At 42.4% G+C, this 20,315-nt stretch overlaps 1 protein-coding gene across 4 annotated transcripts in view; it reads left to right on the plus strand.

The window, feature by feature from the left end:
• Nucleotides 1–20,315, plus strand: part of LOC124043763 (nck-associated protein 5-like) — a 135,335-nt gene that overhangs the window by 100,530 nt on the left and 14,490 nt on the right. For 3 of the 4 annotated variants that reach the window (XM_046362697.1, XM_046362699.1, XM_046362696.1), the window contains one exon: nucleotides 4,782–4,863. In XM_046362697.1, the coding sequence (XP_046218653.1) occupies nucleotides 4,782–4,863 (82 nt within the window). Of the gene's footprint in view, nucleotides 1–4,781; nucleotides 4,864–14,585; nucleotides 14,979–20,315 lie in introns of all 4 variants that reach the window. The other variant, XM_046362698.1, reaches the window with a different exon arrangement.

Below are 20,315 nucleotides of genomic sequence, written 5' to 3' on the forward strand. Positions count from 1 at the left end.
AGGACCCAGGAATAAATGTGGTAGATCAGATGGATATGGAGTTAGGGTGAGAGACAAGAAAGACAAGAATGGAGAGAAGGTGAATAGAGAGAGAAAATTGTAACAAAGACTTACAAATAAATAAACACCAAAGAAACATAGATAACCGGAACAAACCCGTCATATGTTTAGTATGGATCAGTGTAGGTCGCTGAGGGGAGGACGGCTCATAATAATCGCTTGTTATGCTGGTGAATGAGGACCCAAAAGCAACTTAACAGAAACAGAGTCTTTATTCCAGTCTTAAACAAAAACGATAATCCTGGATATTATCTTAGGTAAATACAAAACAGGAAAACTGAAATCCTCTCGTCAGTAGAGAGGAACGACTGGAGACGCGACCACAGACTGCAGGTCGCTTCGGGAAGGCACAGGCCGTAGCTGACATAGACACCTGCTCACACGCAGCATCTGAAGAAGGCAAAAACACGACAGGGCGGAACAAGGACACAGAACAGCAAACATCAAACAAGGATCCGACAAGGACAGAAGCGGAAAACAGAGGGAGAAATAGGGACTCTAATCAGAGGGCAAAATAGGGGACAGGTGTGAAAGAGTAAATGAGGTAGTTAGGAGAATGAGGAACAGCTGGGAGCAGGAACGGAACGATAGAGAGAGAGAGCGAGAGAGGGAGAGAGGGAGGGGGAGAGAGAGGGATAGAAAGAGGGAAAGAACCTAATAAGACCAGCAGAGGGAAACGAATAGAAGGGAAGCACAGGGACAAGACATGATAATCAATGACAAAACATGACATCGCTGGAATGATGTGTTTGATACCATTCCACCTATTCTGCTCCAGCCATTACCAGGAGCCCGTCCTCCCAAATGAAGGTGCCAGCTGTCTACCTAATTAAATAAGAATGGCGCCGGAGGAGACGGCTGCCGTTTTTTCGGGCTCCTAACCAATCGTGCAATTTTGTGTGTTTTTTCGCATTGTTTGTAACTTATTTTGTACATAATGTTTCTGCCACTGTCTCTGATGACTGAAAAGAGCTTCTGGATATCAGAACAGCGATTGCTCACCTCGAACTGGACAAAGATTTTTTTTTTTTTTTATGAGTCGGAAGCGAAGGATTTACTCCAGATACTGGACAGGCCAAAATTCCGTCATTCGCATTGAAGAAAAGACGGTGATACAGGGGACGCAAGTCCAGGTGCCTTGTAAGAATTTGTCGGCGAGTGGGTAATCCGCCTCTACCATCCGTCTGATTGGCCAACGTGCAACAATTGGAGAAAAAAATTGGATGAGCTCCATTCAAGACGATCTTACCAACAGGACATTAAAAGCTGTAATATCTTATGTTTCGACAGCATGGATAACGACAGTTGGCTGGTTTTTCCGTGTGTCGGCAAGATAGAACAGCTGTAAGACAAGGGGTGGCTGTCTGTCTATTTGTCAATAACAGCTGGTGTGCAAAATCAAATATTAAGGAAGTCTCAAGGTTTTGCTCACCTGAGTTAGAGAATCTCATGATAAGTTGTAGACCACACTATTTACCAAGAGAGTTTTCACCTATATTTTTCGTAGCTGTTTATTTACCACCACAAACTGATGCTGGCACTAAGATCGCACTCAACGAGCTGTATAAGCCCATAAGTAAACAAGAAAATGCTCATCCAGAGGCGGCACTCCTAATGGCCAGGGACCTTAATGCATGGAAATGTAAATCTGTTTTACCTCATTTCTACCAGCATGTTACATGTGCAACTAGACCACCTTTACTCCACACACAAAGCTCTCCCTCGCCCCTCATTTGGCAAATGTGACCATAATTATATCCTCCTGATTCCTGCTTACAAGCAAAAACGAAAGCAAGAAGTACCAGTGACTCATTCAATACAGACGCGGTCAGATGAAACAGATGCTAAGCTACAGGACTGATTTGCTTGAACAGATTGGAATATGTTCCAGGGCTCATCCGATGGCATTGAGGAGTCTATGACATTGTCCCCACAGTGACCGTACGTACATACCTCAACCAGAAGCCATGGATTACAGGCAACATCCGCACTGAGCTAAAGGGTAGAGCTGCCGCTTTCAAATAGCAGGACTCTAACCTGGACGCTTATAAGAAATTCTGCTTTGCCCTCAGGTGAACCATCAAACAGGCAAAGTGTCAGTACAGGACTACGCTTGAATCCCACTACAAAGACTTCGACGCTCGTCAGATGTGGCAGGGCTCGCAAACTATTATGGACTACAAAGGGAAGCCCAGCCGTGAGCTGCCAACTGACACAAGCTTACCAGACGAGCTAAATTACTTCTATGCTGATCCTCAACATGTCGGTCCCTTCGGGGTGTGTGCTTAGTCCCCTCCTCTACTCCCTGTTCAACCATGAGTGCATGGCCAAGCATGACTCCAACACCATCATTAAGTTTGCCAACAACACCGACAAGGATGAGACATCCTATAGGGAGGAGGTCAGAGACCTGACAGTCTGGTGCCAAGACAACAACTTCTCCCTCAACGTGATCAAGACAAAGGAGATGATTGTGGACTACAGGAAAAGGAGGGCCGAGCACTCCCCCATTCTGGCGGGGCTATAGTGGAGCAGGTAGAGAGCTTCAAGTTCCTTGGTGTCCACATCACCAACAAACTAACATGGTGCAAACACACCAACACGAAAACGCCTATTCCCCCTCAGGAGACTGAAAATATTTCGCATGGGTCCTCAGATCCTCAAAAGGTTCTACAGCTGCACCATCGAGAGCATCCTGACTGGTTGCATCACCGCCTGGTATGGCAACTGCTCGGCCTCTGACCTTAAGTGTACTGCCCAGTACATCACTGGGGCCAAGCTTCCTGCCATCCAAGACCTATACCATGCTTTGTCAGATAAAGTCCATAAAAATTGCCAAAGACTCCAGCCACCCTAGTCATACACTGTTCTCTCTGATACCGCACTGCAAACAGTACCGGAGCGCCAAGTCTACGTCCAAAATTATTCTTAACAGCTTCTACCCCCAAGCCATAAGACTGCTGATTAGCTAATCATATGGCTGTCCTGACTATTTGCATTGACCCATCACCCCCTTTTTTTACACTGCTGCTACTTGCTGTTTATTATATATGCATAGTCACTTTACCCCTACCTACATGTACATATTACCTCAATAACCTCGACTAACCTGTACACCCACACATTGACTCGGTACCGGCACCCCCTGTATATTGTATATCCTTATTGTTATTTAATTATTTAGTAAATATTTTTCTTAAATCTTATTTTTCTTAAAACTGCATTGTTGGTTAAGTGCTTGTATGTAAGCATGTGACAAATAACATTTGATTTGATCTCCTGTGGTATGGATCACTCCAACACATCCACACATGATCACTAACATGGATGAGACACTGGAGATATTTCATCTACACTTAAGAAGAAATAGAAACACATCAATGCAAAGTGTTGATCCCATGTTTCATCAGCTGAAATAAAAGATCCCTGAAATGTTCCATACCCACAAAAATATTATTTCTCTCACCTTTTGTGCACACATTTGTTTGCATTCCTGTTAGTGAGCATTTCTCCTTTGCCAAGATAATCCATCCACCTGAGACGTGTGGCATATTACGTTTCAGCATGATAATGCACGGCCCCATGTCGCAAGGATAGCCTAGTGGGGCGGCAGGGTAGCCTAGTGGTTAGAGCGTTGGACTAGTAACCGCAAGGTTAAATCCCCGAGCTGACAAGGTACAAATTTGTCGTTCTGCCCCTGAACACGCAGTTTACCCACTGTTCCTAGGCCGTCATTGAAAATAAGAATCTGTTCTTAACGGACTTGCCTGGTTAAATAAAGGTTCAAATAAAAGGATCTGTACACAATTCCTCAAGCTGAAAATGTCCCAGTTCTTCCATGGCCTGCATTCTCACCAGACATGTCACCCGTTAAGCATGTTTGGGATGCTCTGGATCAACGTGTACGAAAAAGTGGTCCAGTTACTGACAATATACAGCAATTGAAGAACAACATTCCATAGGCCAAAATCAACAGCCTGATCAACTCTATGTGAAGGAGATGTGTCGCACTACATGAGGCAAAATAGATTATGGCCTAAATCAATTTATTTCAATTGACTGGAACTCAGTAAAATCTTTGAAATTGTTGCATGTTGTGTTTATATTTTTGTTCAATGTAGATACTATGGACTATTTCGATTTGTACAAACATTCACAAGCAGTCTTGATAATAGAGTGATCATTAGAATGAACATTGCTTTGAAATATTTTCAGTGAAAGTCCATCATTGTCCTGATTTGATTCAGATACATATGATTTACCTGTTGCATGGATACATTATCAGATAGTCTTGACAGCTAAAATGGCAATTGAATTTGAGTTTGTTATAGGCCTATCAGTGATTTTCCACCAAACTTAAGACAGACTCTGTTCAATGACATTACCAGGGGTGAAAATAAGTCAAATCTGTCAAGTTGCCAACTGGCTAAATGGTCTTCTTGCTGGTTCAGAAACTTTTGTGAGATTGTGCTTTACAAAGAACTGAAATCATGTCTTAGCATAGAGGATTGGGGACCCTTTATGCCTTTTAAGGAATATATTCATACCACTTTATAATCATAGATTCAAACCGTGATGATAGATTGCCACCACGAATTAAATGTAAAACATGTAATCACAAGTACAGACAACTCATCTGTTGCTTTACAATACACATATCCCAATTTAGTCCCCTATCCTGTACATGTATAATTATGTTTTCTTCTTGCTTCCACAAACAGACAAAGATACAGAGGATGAACCTCAGGACTGATAATGACAACAGAGTTGCTTTGAAGAGCCCCAGTGAAGATCACTTTATCGGTAAGGGTATTAACAAAACTATTTATATTGTACTTGATAGATGGGCCACGTCGAAAATGAACCCCTTGCTCCTACCCATAGCAACTTCATGTAGATTTGTAAGAATTGGGTAGGTGTTTTATGGTAGTAACTCCACTCTAAAATCCTATCCAGATCTACACAAGTGCACTCTCCATCAGTCAAGGGCCATTTTACCCTCTGCTTTGACCCCTATGCAGTGATCTTCAAACGATAGAGATCCTATGAAATGAGTATTCTAATTACAAATTCTATGCTTCAAACCTGGTCCTGAATACATTAAAATTGTTCAACCATTTGAATTGCTCAAGCACTGGTAATGCTAGCAGATTTCCTTCCTAGCCCCCTGACCTCTTTTCGGTCATGTCATTTTAACCTATGAACTGAAGTGAAAGGGATGGAATCACAGTTGAAAGAGCAAGGTTGAGAGCAAAAACAATTTTCACTGTACATGACACCCCCTCACTCAGAGTTAACGTTTCCTTTTATGCATTTAACTTCACAGATAAATACTGAAGCACAGCGTGTTCGGTCTTTCTCTCATTAAGGATTATTTAGATAGGATCAAAGTGATAGCCAAGCATGCTAAAATTAAGTGTTTCAACTCTGAGTGAGTCTAAGCAGTAACTTCCAAGTGAGAGAAGGTCTAAAAGTCACTCAGTATATTTGAGCAATTTGAACATTTAAGGACAATATGCTGACCTATGGTTAAACATTTGGATATTTTAATCATTTACTGGTTAAATAGGTCTGCCAAAGCCATCTGTAAAATTAGCATGTCAAAAATGCATTTAGTCAAACAAAGGAAAACAATCCTTATAATTTACTGAACAAAAAAATAAATGCAACATGCAACAATTTCAAAGATTCTACTGAGTTACAGTTCATAAGGAAATCCGTCAATTTAATGAAATTCATTCGGCCCTAATCTATTGATTTCACATGACTGGGAATACAGATATGCATCTGTTGGTCACAGATATCTTACAAAAAAAGTAGGGATGTGGATCAGAAAGCCAGTCAGTATCTGGTGTGACCACCATTTGCCTCTTGCAGCACGACACCTCTCCTTCACATAGAGTTGCTCAGGTTGCTTATTATCATGCTGAAACATGGGGTGATGGTGGTGGATGAATGGCACTACAATGGGCCTCAGGATCTCATCACGGTAGCCTAGTGGTTGGACTAGTAACCGGAAGGTTGCAAGTTCAAACCCCGGAGCTGACAAGGTACAAATCTATCACTCTACCCCTGAACAGGCAGTTAACCCACTGTTCCTAGGCCGTCATTGAAAATAAGAATTTGTTCTTAACTGACTTGCCTAGTTAAATAAAGGTGAAATAAAATAAATAAAATCTCTGTGCATTCAAACTAAAATTGAATGCAATTGTGTTCGTTGTCCATAGCTTATGCCTGCCCATACCATAACACCACTTCCACCATGGGGCCCTCTGTTCACAATTTTGACATCAGCAACCCACTCGCCCACACAACGCCATACACGCGGTCTGCCATCTGCCATATGCAGGGATTCATCCGTGAAGGGCACACTTCTCCAGTGTGCCAGTGGCCATCGAAGGTGAGCATTTGCCTGCTGAAGTTGGTTACGACACCGAACTGCAGTCAGGTCAAGACCCTGGTGAGGACAATGAGTACGCAGGTGAGCTTCCCTGAGACGGTTTCTGGCAGTTTGTGAAGACATTATTCTGTTGTGCAAACCCACAGTTTTATCAGTTTTCCGGGTGTCTGGTCTCAGGCGATCCAACAGGTGAAGAAGCCGGATGTGAAGGTCCTGGGCTTGTGTGGTTACACGTAGTCTGCAGTTGTGAGGCCAGTTGAACATACTGCCAAATTCTCTAAAACAAGGTTTATTTTAGAGGAATTAACACTAAATTCTCTGGTAGACATTCCTACAATCAGCATGCCAATTGCACACTCACTCAAAACTTAAGACATCTGTGGCATTGTGTTGTGTGACAAAACTGCACATTTTGAAGTGGCTTTTGATTGTCCCCATCACAAGGTGCACCTGTGTAATGATCATGCTGTTTAATCAGCTTCTTGATATGCCACACCTGTCAGGTGGATGGAATATCTTGGCAAAGGAGAAATGCTCACTGACAGGATGTAAGCAAATGTGAGGCCAAAATTTGAGAGAAAATGTGACAATTTTGGGGATATTTTATTTCAGCTCCTGAAACATGGGACCAATTGCGTTTTGCGTTTATATTTTTTTGTTCAGTGTAATAATAAGTGTAAAGTAACAATTGTTTGGAGTGGAGGATTGGTTGGGTGATTTTCCCTTTCAAAATCTTTTTTAAAGGGCCTGTGTGAACAATTTGATGGTCTATCCTGCAGCCCTGTTACATTCACCTGTCATGTGACCTCCCTCAACCATTTGAAAACCTTGAAATAAGTTCAATAGACATGAATAAGTAACACCATTTCCAGTGAATAAAAAATGAGCAGATGGTTAACCTTCAAGCATTGGTCTCACCCCTAATGAAGCCTTCACATAGGGCTGGGGTCCTTAAACCAGCCTGGGACGCAAATGAGAAATTCAGTGTTTTCCTGGGACCCATGCTCATAAAAACAAGCCACCTTTTGGGGGCCCTAATCGAGATTTGGTTAGGAGGTCCCCCCACCTCGCAGGCAAAACATTTCAGTGGCCCCCTCTTGATGGTGGAGAGAAAATGTAAGTATTAGTTAATTTTCTGTAATTCTACACGTTGCCATGGGGTGTAGAGAAAAGGTCCAACGCAGCTGTTTTTAAAAATCTCATTATCAAATCCTTTCTGGCTAACAATTGAGTACCTTACAGTGATTGTTTTAAATTCAAATGATAAAAAAAGAAACAAAAATAGCTTCTTAACAAAGAGCAATTTCTCAAGCAAGAATTGTGCTTTGATTTTCTGGCAGTTGTTTGGGTGGGGCCCTTCCCGAAAACTGAAAATGTGCATTTATTGGCAGAGAGGTTTGGAACTCTCCTTCTTCTTTTTCTATTAACTAATTTACCACATGGAACTTTGACTTCTATAACCAAACGTTTAGTACTCACGATACTCTATATCAAAATGACCTCATACTATATGCCACGGCACAAAATGCATATTAGCTAAGTCACAGAATGACACTTCCCGCTTTGGCACACACTGGTTGAATCAACATTGTTTCCACGTCATTTCAATGAAATTACATTGAACCAATTGACATCTATCCCCAGTGGGTTGATCCAGACAGATAAACTAAATTGTTGGGCGTTTTTTTTATTCAAACGTTACATTTCATATTTGATGTAAACTATTTCAGAGACAGCCGTGTATGCATTAATGAATCAATTATACAATCATGCAATTCATTTGACTGTTTTTACCAATCTAACTACATATCAACATAATGGTAATGATGGTCCTACTGTAGCTCAGTTGGTAGAGCATGGCGCTTGTAACGCCAGGGTAGTGGGTTCGATCCCCGGGACCACCCATACGTAGAATGTATGCACACATGACTGTAAGTCGCTTTGGATAAAAGCGTCTGCTAAATGGCATATATTATTTTTTATTATTTATGTATTTGAATGGTAAATCTCTATTCATAAACTGGGTAAATCAAGATATAGCCTAAGTCTATTCACAATACAGGTGAATGCATATTCAATAGGAATCTGTGAATGCATTCGCTGTTTTCCTGGGGCAACAGATGACATTCGGTTTCCCTTCCATTTGGGAATTATTTTATTCTACGGATCAAGAACATTTGCATAGAAGTAGCAATCTCTTATTTTATAAAAGTGTGCGTCTCTTTAACCCAGTTATGACGTCATTCATGACCAGGCACATGCCCACACAGTTGAGTTGAGTTCGGTGAGGGTCTGGGGAGAAGATGTGACACAGACAAAAGGGGGAAGTATCTTTGGATGGGAGGGAGAGACGATTAAGTGAATTAATACAGTTTTTGGTGACAATAAGCTTTGAAATCAGCATTGTTTACATTATGGTTTGAATATTAGTATTATTATAATAATATTGGCACCCTACTGACAGACACTGGATGACAGCTGATATCAAGAACATGATCACTCCTCGTCAAAATGAATATGGCGTGGGAAAGAATTAAACTCTTTCCAGATTCTACAGGAACAAAGTCCAGGAAGCCATCTGTCATGCAAAACAGACATTTTAGTCAAACCATATTTCTCATCTTATAAAAGAAAACCCACACACGTGTTAGCCTCCTGGACTGTTTTTACAAGCAATCAGACATCCCATCCACCATAACCAACCTCATCACCATTGACTTCTCCAAGGCCTTTGACAAAATTGACTATACCATAACCATTGAACACCTAATCTAACTGGGTGGCAGACCTGCCCTCACAGCATAGCTCTGCAGTTTTGTGACCGGCCGCACAAAAACTGACACGCTACCAAGACAGCCTCTCAGGCTGGCAGGAGCTGATGGCGTGGCTCGAGGAACTCTTCTTGGCCCTCTCATCTTCCTTGCGGTCATTGAAAGTGCAGCCCAGGATTTCGACAATAGGTGTCAAATGCAAACTGTCAAATGCAAAGTGACATTCACAAGAAATCCACCTGTCCCGTCCACTCTCCGGATCGAGGGCCAGCATCTCAAAGTATGTGATAGTATGAAGATTTTAGTGGTAATTGTAGAGAAGGACTTACAATGGAGTGAGCAGGTTGCTACTATGGTAACCAAGAGCAACAGTAAACCTTTTCTCCTTCGCTACTTTAATAGGTTCCATGTGATACAGGAAGACCTGATGACCATTTGCACCGGCTACACCGGCCCACCCCGGAGTATACTGCTCCTGCTTGGCACAGCTCTGTGTTTCGATGTGTAGCAGGAGACAGGACACGTCTCCTTCCTGAGCGGTATGACGACTGTGTGGTCCCATCGTGTTTATACATGCGTACTAATGTTGGTACAGATGAATGTGGTACCTTCAGGCATTTGGAAATTGCTCCCAAGGATGAACCAGACTTGTGGAGCTCTACAATTATTTTTCTGGGGTCTTGGCTGATTTCTTTTGATTTTCCCATGATGTCAAGCAAAGAGGCACTTAGTTTGAAGGTAGGCCTTGAAATACATCCACAGGTACACCTCCAATTGACTCAAATGATGTCAATTAGCCTATCAGAAGCTTCTAAAGCCATGACATTATTTTCTGGAATTTTCCAAGCTGTTTAAAAGCACCGCCAACTTAGTGTATGTAATCTTCTGACCCACTGGAATTGTGATACAGTGAATTATAAGTGATATAATCTGTCTGTAAACAATTGTTGGAAAAATTACTTGTGTCATGCACAAAGTAGATGTCCTAACCGACTTTCCAAAACTATATTGTTAACAAGAAATTTGTGGTGGTTGAAAAACTAGTTTTAATGACTCCAACCAAAGTGTATGTAAACTTCCGACTTCAACTGTACATACACGACATGGCCAAAAAAATATATACTATATATCTATATATACACATACATACAGTGCATTCGGGAAAGAATTCAGACCCATTGAATTTTCCCACATTTTGTTACGTTACGGCCTTATTCTAAAATGGTTTTAAAAAGCAATAATATCTTGTCAATCTACACACAATACCCCATAATGACAAAGCAAAAACAAGTTGTTGTTTTTTACTCTAAATTGAGCTCAGAAGCATCCTGTTTCAATTGATCGTCCTTGAGATGTTTCTACAACTTTATTAGAGTCCACCTGTGGTAAATTAAATTGACTGGACATGATTTGGAAAGGTACACACCTGTCTATAACAGGTCCCACACTTGACACTGCATGTCATTGCAAAAACCAAGCCATGAGGTCGAAGGAATGGTCCGTAGTGCTCTGAGACAGGATTGTGTCGAGGCACAGATTTGGGGAATGGTACCAAAAAATGTATGCAGCATTGAAGGTCCACAAGAACACAGTGGCCATCATCATTCTTAAATGGAAGATGTTTGGAACCACTAAAACTCTTCCTAGAGCTGGCCAGCTGGCCAAACTGAGCAATCGGGGGAGAAGGGCCTTGGTCAGGGAGGTAACCAAGAACCTAACAGAGCTCCAGAGTTCCTCCATGGAGATGGGAGAATCTTCCAGAAGGACAGCCATGTCTGCAGCACTACACCAATCAGGCCATCATGGTAGAGTGGCCTGATGGAAGCAACTCCTCAGTTAAAGGTACATGACAGCCCGCTTGGAGTTTGTCAAAAGGCACTTAAAGGACTCTCAGACCATGATGAACAAGATTTACTGGTCTGATGAAACCAAGATTGAACTCTTTGGCCTGAATGCCAAAGGAGGAAACCTGGCACCATCCCTATGGTGAAGCATGATGGTGGTAGCATCATGCTGTGGGGATGTTTTTCAGCAGCAGGGACTGGGAGATTAGTCAGGATCGAGAGAAAGATGAACGGAACAAAGTACAGAGAGATCCTTGATGAAAACCTGCTCCAGAGCGCTCAGGACCTGAGACTGGGGTGAAGGTTCAACTTCCAACAGGACAACGACCCTAAGCACACAGCCAAGACAGCGCAAGAGTGGCTTCGTGTCAAGTCTCTGAATATCTTTAAGTTTCCCAGCCAGAGCCCAGACTTGAACCCGATCGAACATCTCTGGAGACACCTGAAAATAGCTGTGCTGCGACGCTCCCCATCTAACCTGACTGAGCTTGAGAGGATCTGCACAAAATAATAGGAGAAACTCCGCAAATGCAGGTGTGCCAAGCTTGTAGCATCATACCCAAGAAGACTTGAGGCTGTAATCGCTGCCAAAAGTGCTTCAACAAAGTACTGAGCAAAGGGTCTGAATGCTTATATAAATATGACATTTCATTTTTATTTATTTTGCCTTGTCATTATGGGGTATTGTGTGTAGATTGATGAGAAATTATTTATTTTTTAAATACATTTTAGTATAAGGCTGTAATGTAACAAAGTATGGAAAAATGCAAGGGGTCTGAATACTTGTACATAGCTTATGAAAAGGAAGAGATAGTTAGGCCTAACTGCAGATCGGTAGAGATATGCCGGTGACATGCTACGACTCCGGCATGCATTTCTTTATGTCAGATGGCTTCTGCGTCTCCTATACAGACATAAATGTACAGAAGGAGGGTGTTTCATTCTTTTTCGATCGGAATATTTTGTATAAAGATAGGCATTATATTGTTATATTATAAGGGTAACTCTGGTGGACCTTAAACAGTCTTCTTGACCTTAAATTAAACTGTCAGAGTCAGTTGGAGTGCCGGGGCGCACTGCCTTCATATCATAGGCCTGCAGTAGCTAAAGCTTAATAATAGCCACACCATACCAAACCTTCACAAATGTCTCTAAACTTTGTTAGGGTGATATCAAAAGTAAGTCAAGCAATTGTTAATAGGGATAATATGATCAGAAGAGCTAATGTAAACCAGGGACAAAAACGCACTATCCCCCCCTGTGCCCCCCAAAAACCCACACAACCCCCCCCCCCAAAGCATAAAAAGTTTGACAACCCACCCCTATTTTGGACCACCCCTCTTCCAGTAAATGTTGATCTGTCCTTTACCCTGTAGTGCGAAAAATATAATTCATATTGCTATGTGGTTTAATCACCAGTGACATTTCTATACTCCGCCAACTAAGCCAATGTGTCTCATTTATCTTGTCTCCTCTGAATTAATAAATGGTCTTATAAAGATCTTTGGTCTTTACCAAAGTGATTTTCTAACTTTTCTGGCCAAGCACCTTATCAACCCCTAGCAAACCTTGAAACCTGTGTTTAAACCTGCGTTTAAATTTGACAAAAAAACTGTGTTGATTGTGTTGATTTTTTTTGTGTTCAACCACGAAGCCACATTTATGCAAAGTTGATAAATCAAATAAAGTTTATTGGCCATGTACACAGTTTAGCAGGTGTTAAGACTAATACTTTGAACTATGCTGCTGTGCATTGAACTTATTGAACTCATTGAATGTGGATGAACTGTAAACATCATGCCATGAATACTACAAAATTCCTTCTCATTAATATTTACACATGAGGACACCCGAAGAACTTCTGTGTGACTTTATGATATTGATTATACAGTTGACCTTAAAAGAGTTTCGATGTTCATACTGTTCCATTTGTGCATCTTCAGTTATTTGTAGCCACTGAAATTTGTAGGTGTTAGCTTGTCAGTCCTTGTTCAGTGTCTTTTCATTCTTTCAGGCAAATTGAAAGGAGATCAGACAAGGACAGGATCCTTAGGTAGTGCCAAGGGCTTTTTGAGGGAAATCAATGGTCAACCTCTCTGATGCTGCCTTCCCATGCAAGGAAGTGTCACAGGGGGCCTTGTTAAGTTTTTCCTTCAAAAACACTCATCAATAACATCTGCGATCTGTATCGTGCTCTTGCCTTTATTAGTTAATCCTGTTTGTGTTACAGGAAAGTAAGAGCTACTTCAATCATTGTTGTTATTTATTTTGAGAGCTGTTTGTCACAGGTTTGTCACAATTTGAAACTGACCCCCTGAATTGTTGTCTCTGACTGTATAATTAAAACACATACTGAATGAAGACACCCAATTATCAGTGAAGTTGTCAGTTAGCAGCCCATCTGTTTTTCTGGATTGCTGAAGAGGAACCAGTATTTTATTTTCTGTTGCTAAAGAAGTCTACTGGCTAATAGGTAGAAAATCATGCCAGCATGACAAGGAGACAGGGTCCTTGATGGTTTGATTTTAATATACTGTATGTTGTTCTGAGCTGTGTTTGTCTGTGCCAGGAGGTGCATGTGAAAGAATGCAGTGTGAGAATGCAAAATGACAGAGTTGTCATTACTGTACTTTAACTATTGCATACATTAAATAAATATTCAAACATTGTGTTGCCCAGCATACTACATGAAGTGTACAGTTGTATTAGAGTTTAAATAGATACGTATTCAATATTGCTTGATGGCATTAGCAATCGCTTTGTCACCAACTGTACAATATCATAAATGCACTTGATTTGACACACTGCCACTAAATCACAATCTCAATTGGTCTCAGAAGTGCCACATTTTCCCTAATCTTTATCCACCATGATTCCTCTCTGTTTGGGTGAAGCCCATTCTCTCTGGTGACAACCATGGTATCATGCACTAATTAGTGAGGAATCATTAGCCAGCATCACAGTTAAATGTTATTGGATGGTACGTAACTACCATCCATCTGGCTTGGCTCTTAGAGAGGACCTTTGCCGAGTGTCGTAGAACGAAAAAAACAGACCATCTGTTGCATTAATGCACTGATATTACCACAAGGCGGCCTGGGTGACAGCCAGTCGCAGCTGGTAAATACTCCCTCATGCAGAACATAATGTGGCCGAGATAGGACAGGGGACAAGGAGAAAACAGACAATCAAACCAGGCTGGAGAGAAAATAATTCATTAAAATTGATCATGTTGAGGATAATGTTGCATTTCATGTTGTGGAGACATATTACCAATGCTATTAGAAACCCATTAATTCATAGATTTTGATGTTATACTAGTCATAACATGAGGTAGTTATCATTATTCAGAGGGCACAAATTACACAAGACAATGGTTTTTAAGGTGTGATTGGATGATACCTACTTAACCAATTATATGAAAACATGTCATTCTGTTTAGATTGTTCCATTTGTTGTGTGTAACTGCTGCATCTCCAAGCCCCATCATGTTTTTTCCTTGTACCTCAGGCTCCGGCTGCAAGATACGAACGTTGGACAGCGGCATTGGAACATTCCCCCTCCTCGATTCCTCGACCCTCTTCTCCTCCATCCTCCACCTCCTTCCCAAGTCCACATCGGCACAAAACTCCCTCAGTCCTCCCAGTGCTCCCAGTTCCTCTAGTGAGGAGGTGTCACCCTCCCCATTACCCCGGTGGAGAGTACCGTCTGGCTCAAAAGACCATCTCTGCAGCCAACCAGGCCTGGACAACTCCTCGTTATCCGACACCACTGTGACCCTTGTCCAATCAGTGCCTTATCCAACTTTGGCCTTCCTTCAGCCTGTCCAATCCCTGTCTGAGCCCCTTGTGACCTGTGCCAGTGTGTGTGATACCCAGAGCAAGCTGCCCAGACTAGCCTCAGGTAAAGTCAAAAGACCACTTGTCCAGAGATACATCTGTCTGGTCATCGGGAACTGAGTCGCGGTCTCAACTTACTGTTGAGAGCTAAGGAGAAAAAACATTGCACCAATTGATGGTCTGCAATTTGTTCGCTGTTCGTTCACTTGTTGAATCTGCTGGTGGGAGACTGACAGCCGTAATTTTTTAACATTTAGAATCGGTTTGCAAATTATAACCGGCACTCTGTTCAGAGGTGCTAAGTATAAACGCTTGACAAATCTACCGGTGGGTCCGTGTCTTTAGAATGGTAGAATACAAAGGTGGAAAATGTTTAATTTGGTAGTGCATCAGCAGTTTTCCTCTTCTTACATCATTCACTGACAGTCACACAGTTACCCCCAATGCAAAATGTGTAGAATTTCAGAAAATGTGGTTTAAAACTGCATTATGTTCTTTACACCGCTTGGCAAAATAGGTGGAATTGCAGGAACGTTTTCTCTCCACTGCCAAAAAGGGGGCCTTTAAAATATTTTGCCCATGAGGAAAATACAGTCCTGGAGGTGACAGTGATCAGACCTTGTTATTACTACAACTAAAGCCAGCATTAAGGCAGAGGATCACATTTTAAGTGAGCAGAGAGAAGAGGCTTGCCCATATTAGTATGCGAATGATAGCCCCAGTATAGACTCTGCTAAAGAGACACTCAATTAACCTGTCATGAGAGGAGATTTGGTGGTGATTGAAATTCATATCTCACTAGCTAGGTTTCCATCCAATTGGTGACAGATTATCATAAAAGGCTGCGAGTGATGACGGAATGCATATTGAAATACCCTTTGAGGTATAATTACCATGTACCAAATAAAAATGAATAGTTAAATGGGTTTCTATCGAATTTTCAACTCTACTGATGGTTTACTCACTCAAAAATGTTGCTTTATATAGCGAGTGTGCTCACTCTGGTATTGGCACATGCAATCTAGCCAACAGCTCAGATACTTTGCTGAACTTCCGGCACCGACAGAGATGGCCACCTCGCTTCGCGTTCCTAGGAAACTATGAAGTATTTTGTTTTTTTGATGTGATATTTATTACATTGGTACCCCAGGTAATCTTAAGTTTTATTACATGCAGTCGGGAGGAACTACTGGATATAAGAGCAACGTCAACTCACCATCATTACGACCAGGAATACAACTTTCCCGAAGCGGTTTCTGTGTTTTGCCCACTACCCGGGACAATGGATCGGATCCCGGCAGGCGATCCAATACAACGACGCCGTAAAGGGGGCAGACGAAGCTGTCTTCTGGTCAGGCTCGGGAGACGGGCAACATCACGCACCACTCACCAAGGTCCAGTCTCTTGACAACAAGGTTGATGAAATCTGAGCATGGGTAGCATTCCAGAGAGACATCAGAGACTCTAACGTTCTTTGCTTCACGGAAACATGGCTCACTCGAGACACGCTATCGGAGTTGATACAGCCAGCTGGTTTCTTCATGCATCGCACCGACAGAAACAAACATCTTTCTGGTAAGAATAGGGGCGGGGGGGGGGGGGGTATGCCTTATGATTAACGAGACGTGGTGATCATAACAACATACAGGAACTCAAGTGCTTCTGTTCACCTGAATTAGAATTCCTCACAATCAAATGTCGACCGCATTATCTGCCAATAGAATTCTCCATGATTATAATCACAGCCGCATATATTCCCCCCCAAGCAGACACATCGATGGACCTGAACAAACTTTATCTGACTATATGTAAACTGGAAACCACATTTCCTGAGGCTGCATTCATTGTAGCTGGGGATTTTAACAAGGCTAATCTGTAAACAAGACTCCCTAAATTGTATCAGCATATCGATTGTGCTACCAGGCCTGGTAAAACCTTGGATCATTGTTATTCTAACTTCTACGATGCATATAAGTTCCTCCCCCGTCCTTCTTTCGGAAAAGCTGACCACGACTCCATTTATTTGCTTCCAGCCTATAGACAGAAACTAAAACAGGAAGCTCCCGCTCTCAGGTCTGTTCAACGCTGGTCTGAACAATCTGATTCCACGCTTCAAGATTGCTTCGATCACGTGGATTAGCATATGTTCCGCATTGTGTCAAAAAAACAACATTGACGAATACGCTAATTTGGTGAGTGAGTTCATTAGCAAGTGCATTGGCGATGTCGTACCCACAGCAACTATTAAAACATTCCCAATCCAGAAAATGTGGATTAATGGCAGCATTCTCGTGAAACTGAACGTGCGAACCACTGCATGACCGAATACAAACAGCTATTCCCTCCGCAAGGCAATCAAACAAGCTAAGCGTCAGTATAGAGACAAGTCGCAATTCAATGGCTCATACACAAGAGGTATGTGGCAGGTTCTACAGTCAATCATGGATTACAAAAAGAAAACCAGCCCCGCGGATTAGGATGTCTTGCTCCCAGACAGACTAAACAACTTTGCTCGCATTGAGGACAATACAGTGCCACTGACATGGCCCGCTACCAAAACCTGTGGACTCTCCTTCACTGCAGCCAATGTGAGTAAAACATTTAAACGTGTTAAGCCTCGCAGGGCTGCAGGCACAGACGGCATCCCCAGCCGCATACTCAGAGCATGCGCAGACCAGCTGGCTGGTGTGTCTACGGGCATATTCAATCATTCCTTATCCCAGTTTGCTGTTCCCATATGCTTCAAGAGGGCCACCATTGTTCCTGTTCCCAAGAAAGCTAAGGTAACTGAGCTAAACAACTACCACCCCGTAGCACTCACTTCCATCATCATGAAGTGCTTTGAGAGACTAGTCAAGGACCATATCACCTCCACCCTACCTGACACCCTAGACCCACTCCAATTTGCTTTACCGCCCCAATAGGTCCACAGACAACGCAATCGCAACCACACTGCACCCTAACCCATCTGGACAAGAGGAATACCTATGTGAGAATGCTGTTCATCGACTACAGCTCAGCATGTAACACCATAGAACCCTTCAAACTCGTTATCAAGCTCGAGACCCTGAGTCTCGACCCCGCCCTGTGCAACTAGGTACTGGACTTCCTGGAGGGCCGCCCCCCAGGTGGTGAGGGTAGGTAACAACATCTCCACCCCGCTGATCCTCCACAAGGGTGCGTTCTGAGCCCTCTCCTTTGCTCCCTGTTCACCCACGACTGTGTGGCCATGCGCACCTCCAACTCAATCATCAAGTTTGCAGACAACACTACAGTGGTAGGCTTGATAACCAACAACGACGAGACGGCCTATAGGGAGAAGGTGAGGGCCCTCGGAATGTGGTGTCAGGAAACTAACCTCACACTCAACGTCAACAAAACAAAGTAGATGATCGTGGACTTCAGGAAATAGCAGAGGGAGGACCCCCCTATCCACATCGACGGGACAGTTGTGGAGAGGGTAGAACGTTTTAAGTTCCTCGGCGTACACATCATGGACAAACTGAATTGGTCCACCCACACAGACAGCGTGGTGAAGAAGGCGCAGCAGCACCTCTTCAACCTCAGGAGGCTGAAGAAATTTGGCTTATCACGAAAAACACTCACAAACTTTTACAGATGCACAATCGAGAGCATCCTGTCGGGCTGTATCACCGCCCGGTACGGCAACTGCTCCGCCCACAACCGTAAGGCTCTCCAGAGGGTAGTGAGGTCTGCACAACGCATCAACGGGGGAAAACTACCTGCCCTCCAGGACACCTACACCACCCGATATCACAGGAAGGCGATAACTATCATCAAGGACAACAACCACCCGAGCCACTGCCTGTTCACCCCGCTATCATCCAGAAGGCGAGGTCAGTACAGGTGCATCAAAGCAGGGACCGAGAGACTGAAAAACAACTTATATCTCAAGGCCATCAGACTGTTAAACAGCCACCACCAACATTGAGTGGCTGCTGCCATACATGTGAAAAATGTATCACTAGGCACTTTAAACAATGCCACTTAATATAATGTCTACATACCCTACATTACTCATCTCAAATGTATATACTGTACTCTATACCACCCACTGAATCTTGCCATCTTTATGTAATACATGTATCACTAGCCACTTTAAACAATGCAACTTAATATAATGTTTACATACCCTACATTACTCATCTCATATGTATATAATGTACTCGATACCATCTACTACGTCTTGCCTATGCTGTTCTATACCATCACTCATTCATATATCTTTATGTACATATCCTTCATCCCTTTACACTTGTGTGTATAAGGTAGCTGTTGTGAAATTGTTAGGTTAGATTACTCGTTGGTTATTACTGCATTGTCGGAACTAGAAGCACAAGCATTTCGCTACACTCGCATTAACCTCTTGAAGCTAGGGAATGTTGTCTCTGACTGTATAATTAAAACACATACTGACTGAAGACACCCAATTATCAGTGAAGTTGTCAGTTAGCAGCCCACCTGTTTCTCTGGATTGCTGAAGAGGAACCAGTATTTTATTTTCTGTTACTAAAGAAGTCTACTGGCTATTAGGTCGAAAATCATGCCAGCATGACAAGGAGACAGGGTCCTTGTTGGTTTGATTTTAATATACTGTATGTTGTTCTGAGCTGTGTTTGTCTGTGCCAGGAGGTGCATGTGAAAGAATGCAGTGTGACAATGCAAAATGACAGAGTTGTCATTACTGTACTTTAACTATTGCATACATTAAATATTCAAATATTGTGTTGCCCAGCATACTACATGAAGTGTACAGTTGTATTAGAGTTTAATAGATACGTATTCAATATTGCTTGATGGCATTAGCAATCGCTTTGTCACCAACTGTACAATATCATAAATGCACTTGATTTGACACACTGCCACTAAATCACAATCTCAATTGTTCTCAGAAGTGCCACATTTTCCCTAAGCTTTATCCACCATGATTCCTCTCTGTTTGGGTGAAGCCCATTCTCTATGGTGACAACCATGGTATCATGCGCTAATTAGCGCGGAATCATTAGCCAGCATCACAGTTAAATGTAATTCGATTTTACGTAACTACCATCCATCTGGCTTGGCTCTTAGAAAGGACCTTTGCCGAGTGCCGTAGAACGAAAAAAACAGACCATCTGTTGCACTGAAATTACCACAAGGCGGCCTGGGTGACAGCCAGTCGCAGCTGGTTAAGACTCCCTCATGCAGAACATAATGTGGCCGAGATAGGACAGGGGACAAGGAGAGAACAGACAATCAAACCAGGCTGGAGAGAAAATAATTCATTAAAATTGATCATGTTGAGGATAATGTTGCATTTCATGTTGTGGAGACATATTACCAATGCTATTATAAACCCATTAATTCATAGATTTGGTTGTTAAACTAGTCATAACATGAG

Source organism: Oncorhynchus gorbuscha, linkage group LG09 (genome assembly GCF_021184085.1).
Source record: "Oncorhynchus gorbuscha isolate QuinsamMale2020 ecotype Even-year linkage group LG09, OgorEven_v1.0, whole genome shotgun sequence".
Taxonomy (NCBI): domain Eukaryota; kingdom Metazoa; phylum Chordata; class Actinopteri; order Salmoniformes; family Salmonidae; genus Oncorhynchus; species Oncorhynchus gorbuscha.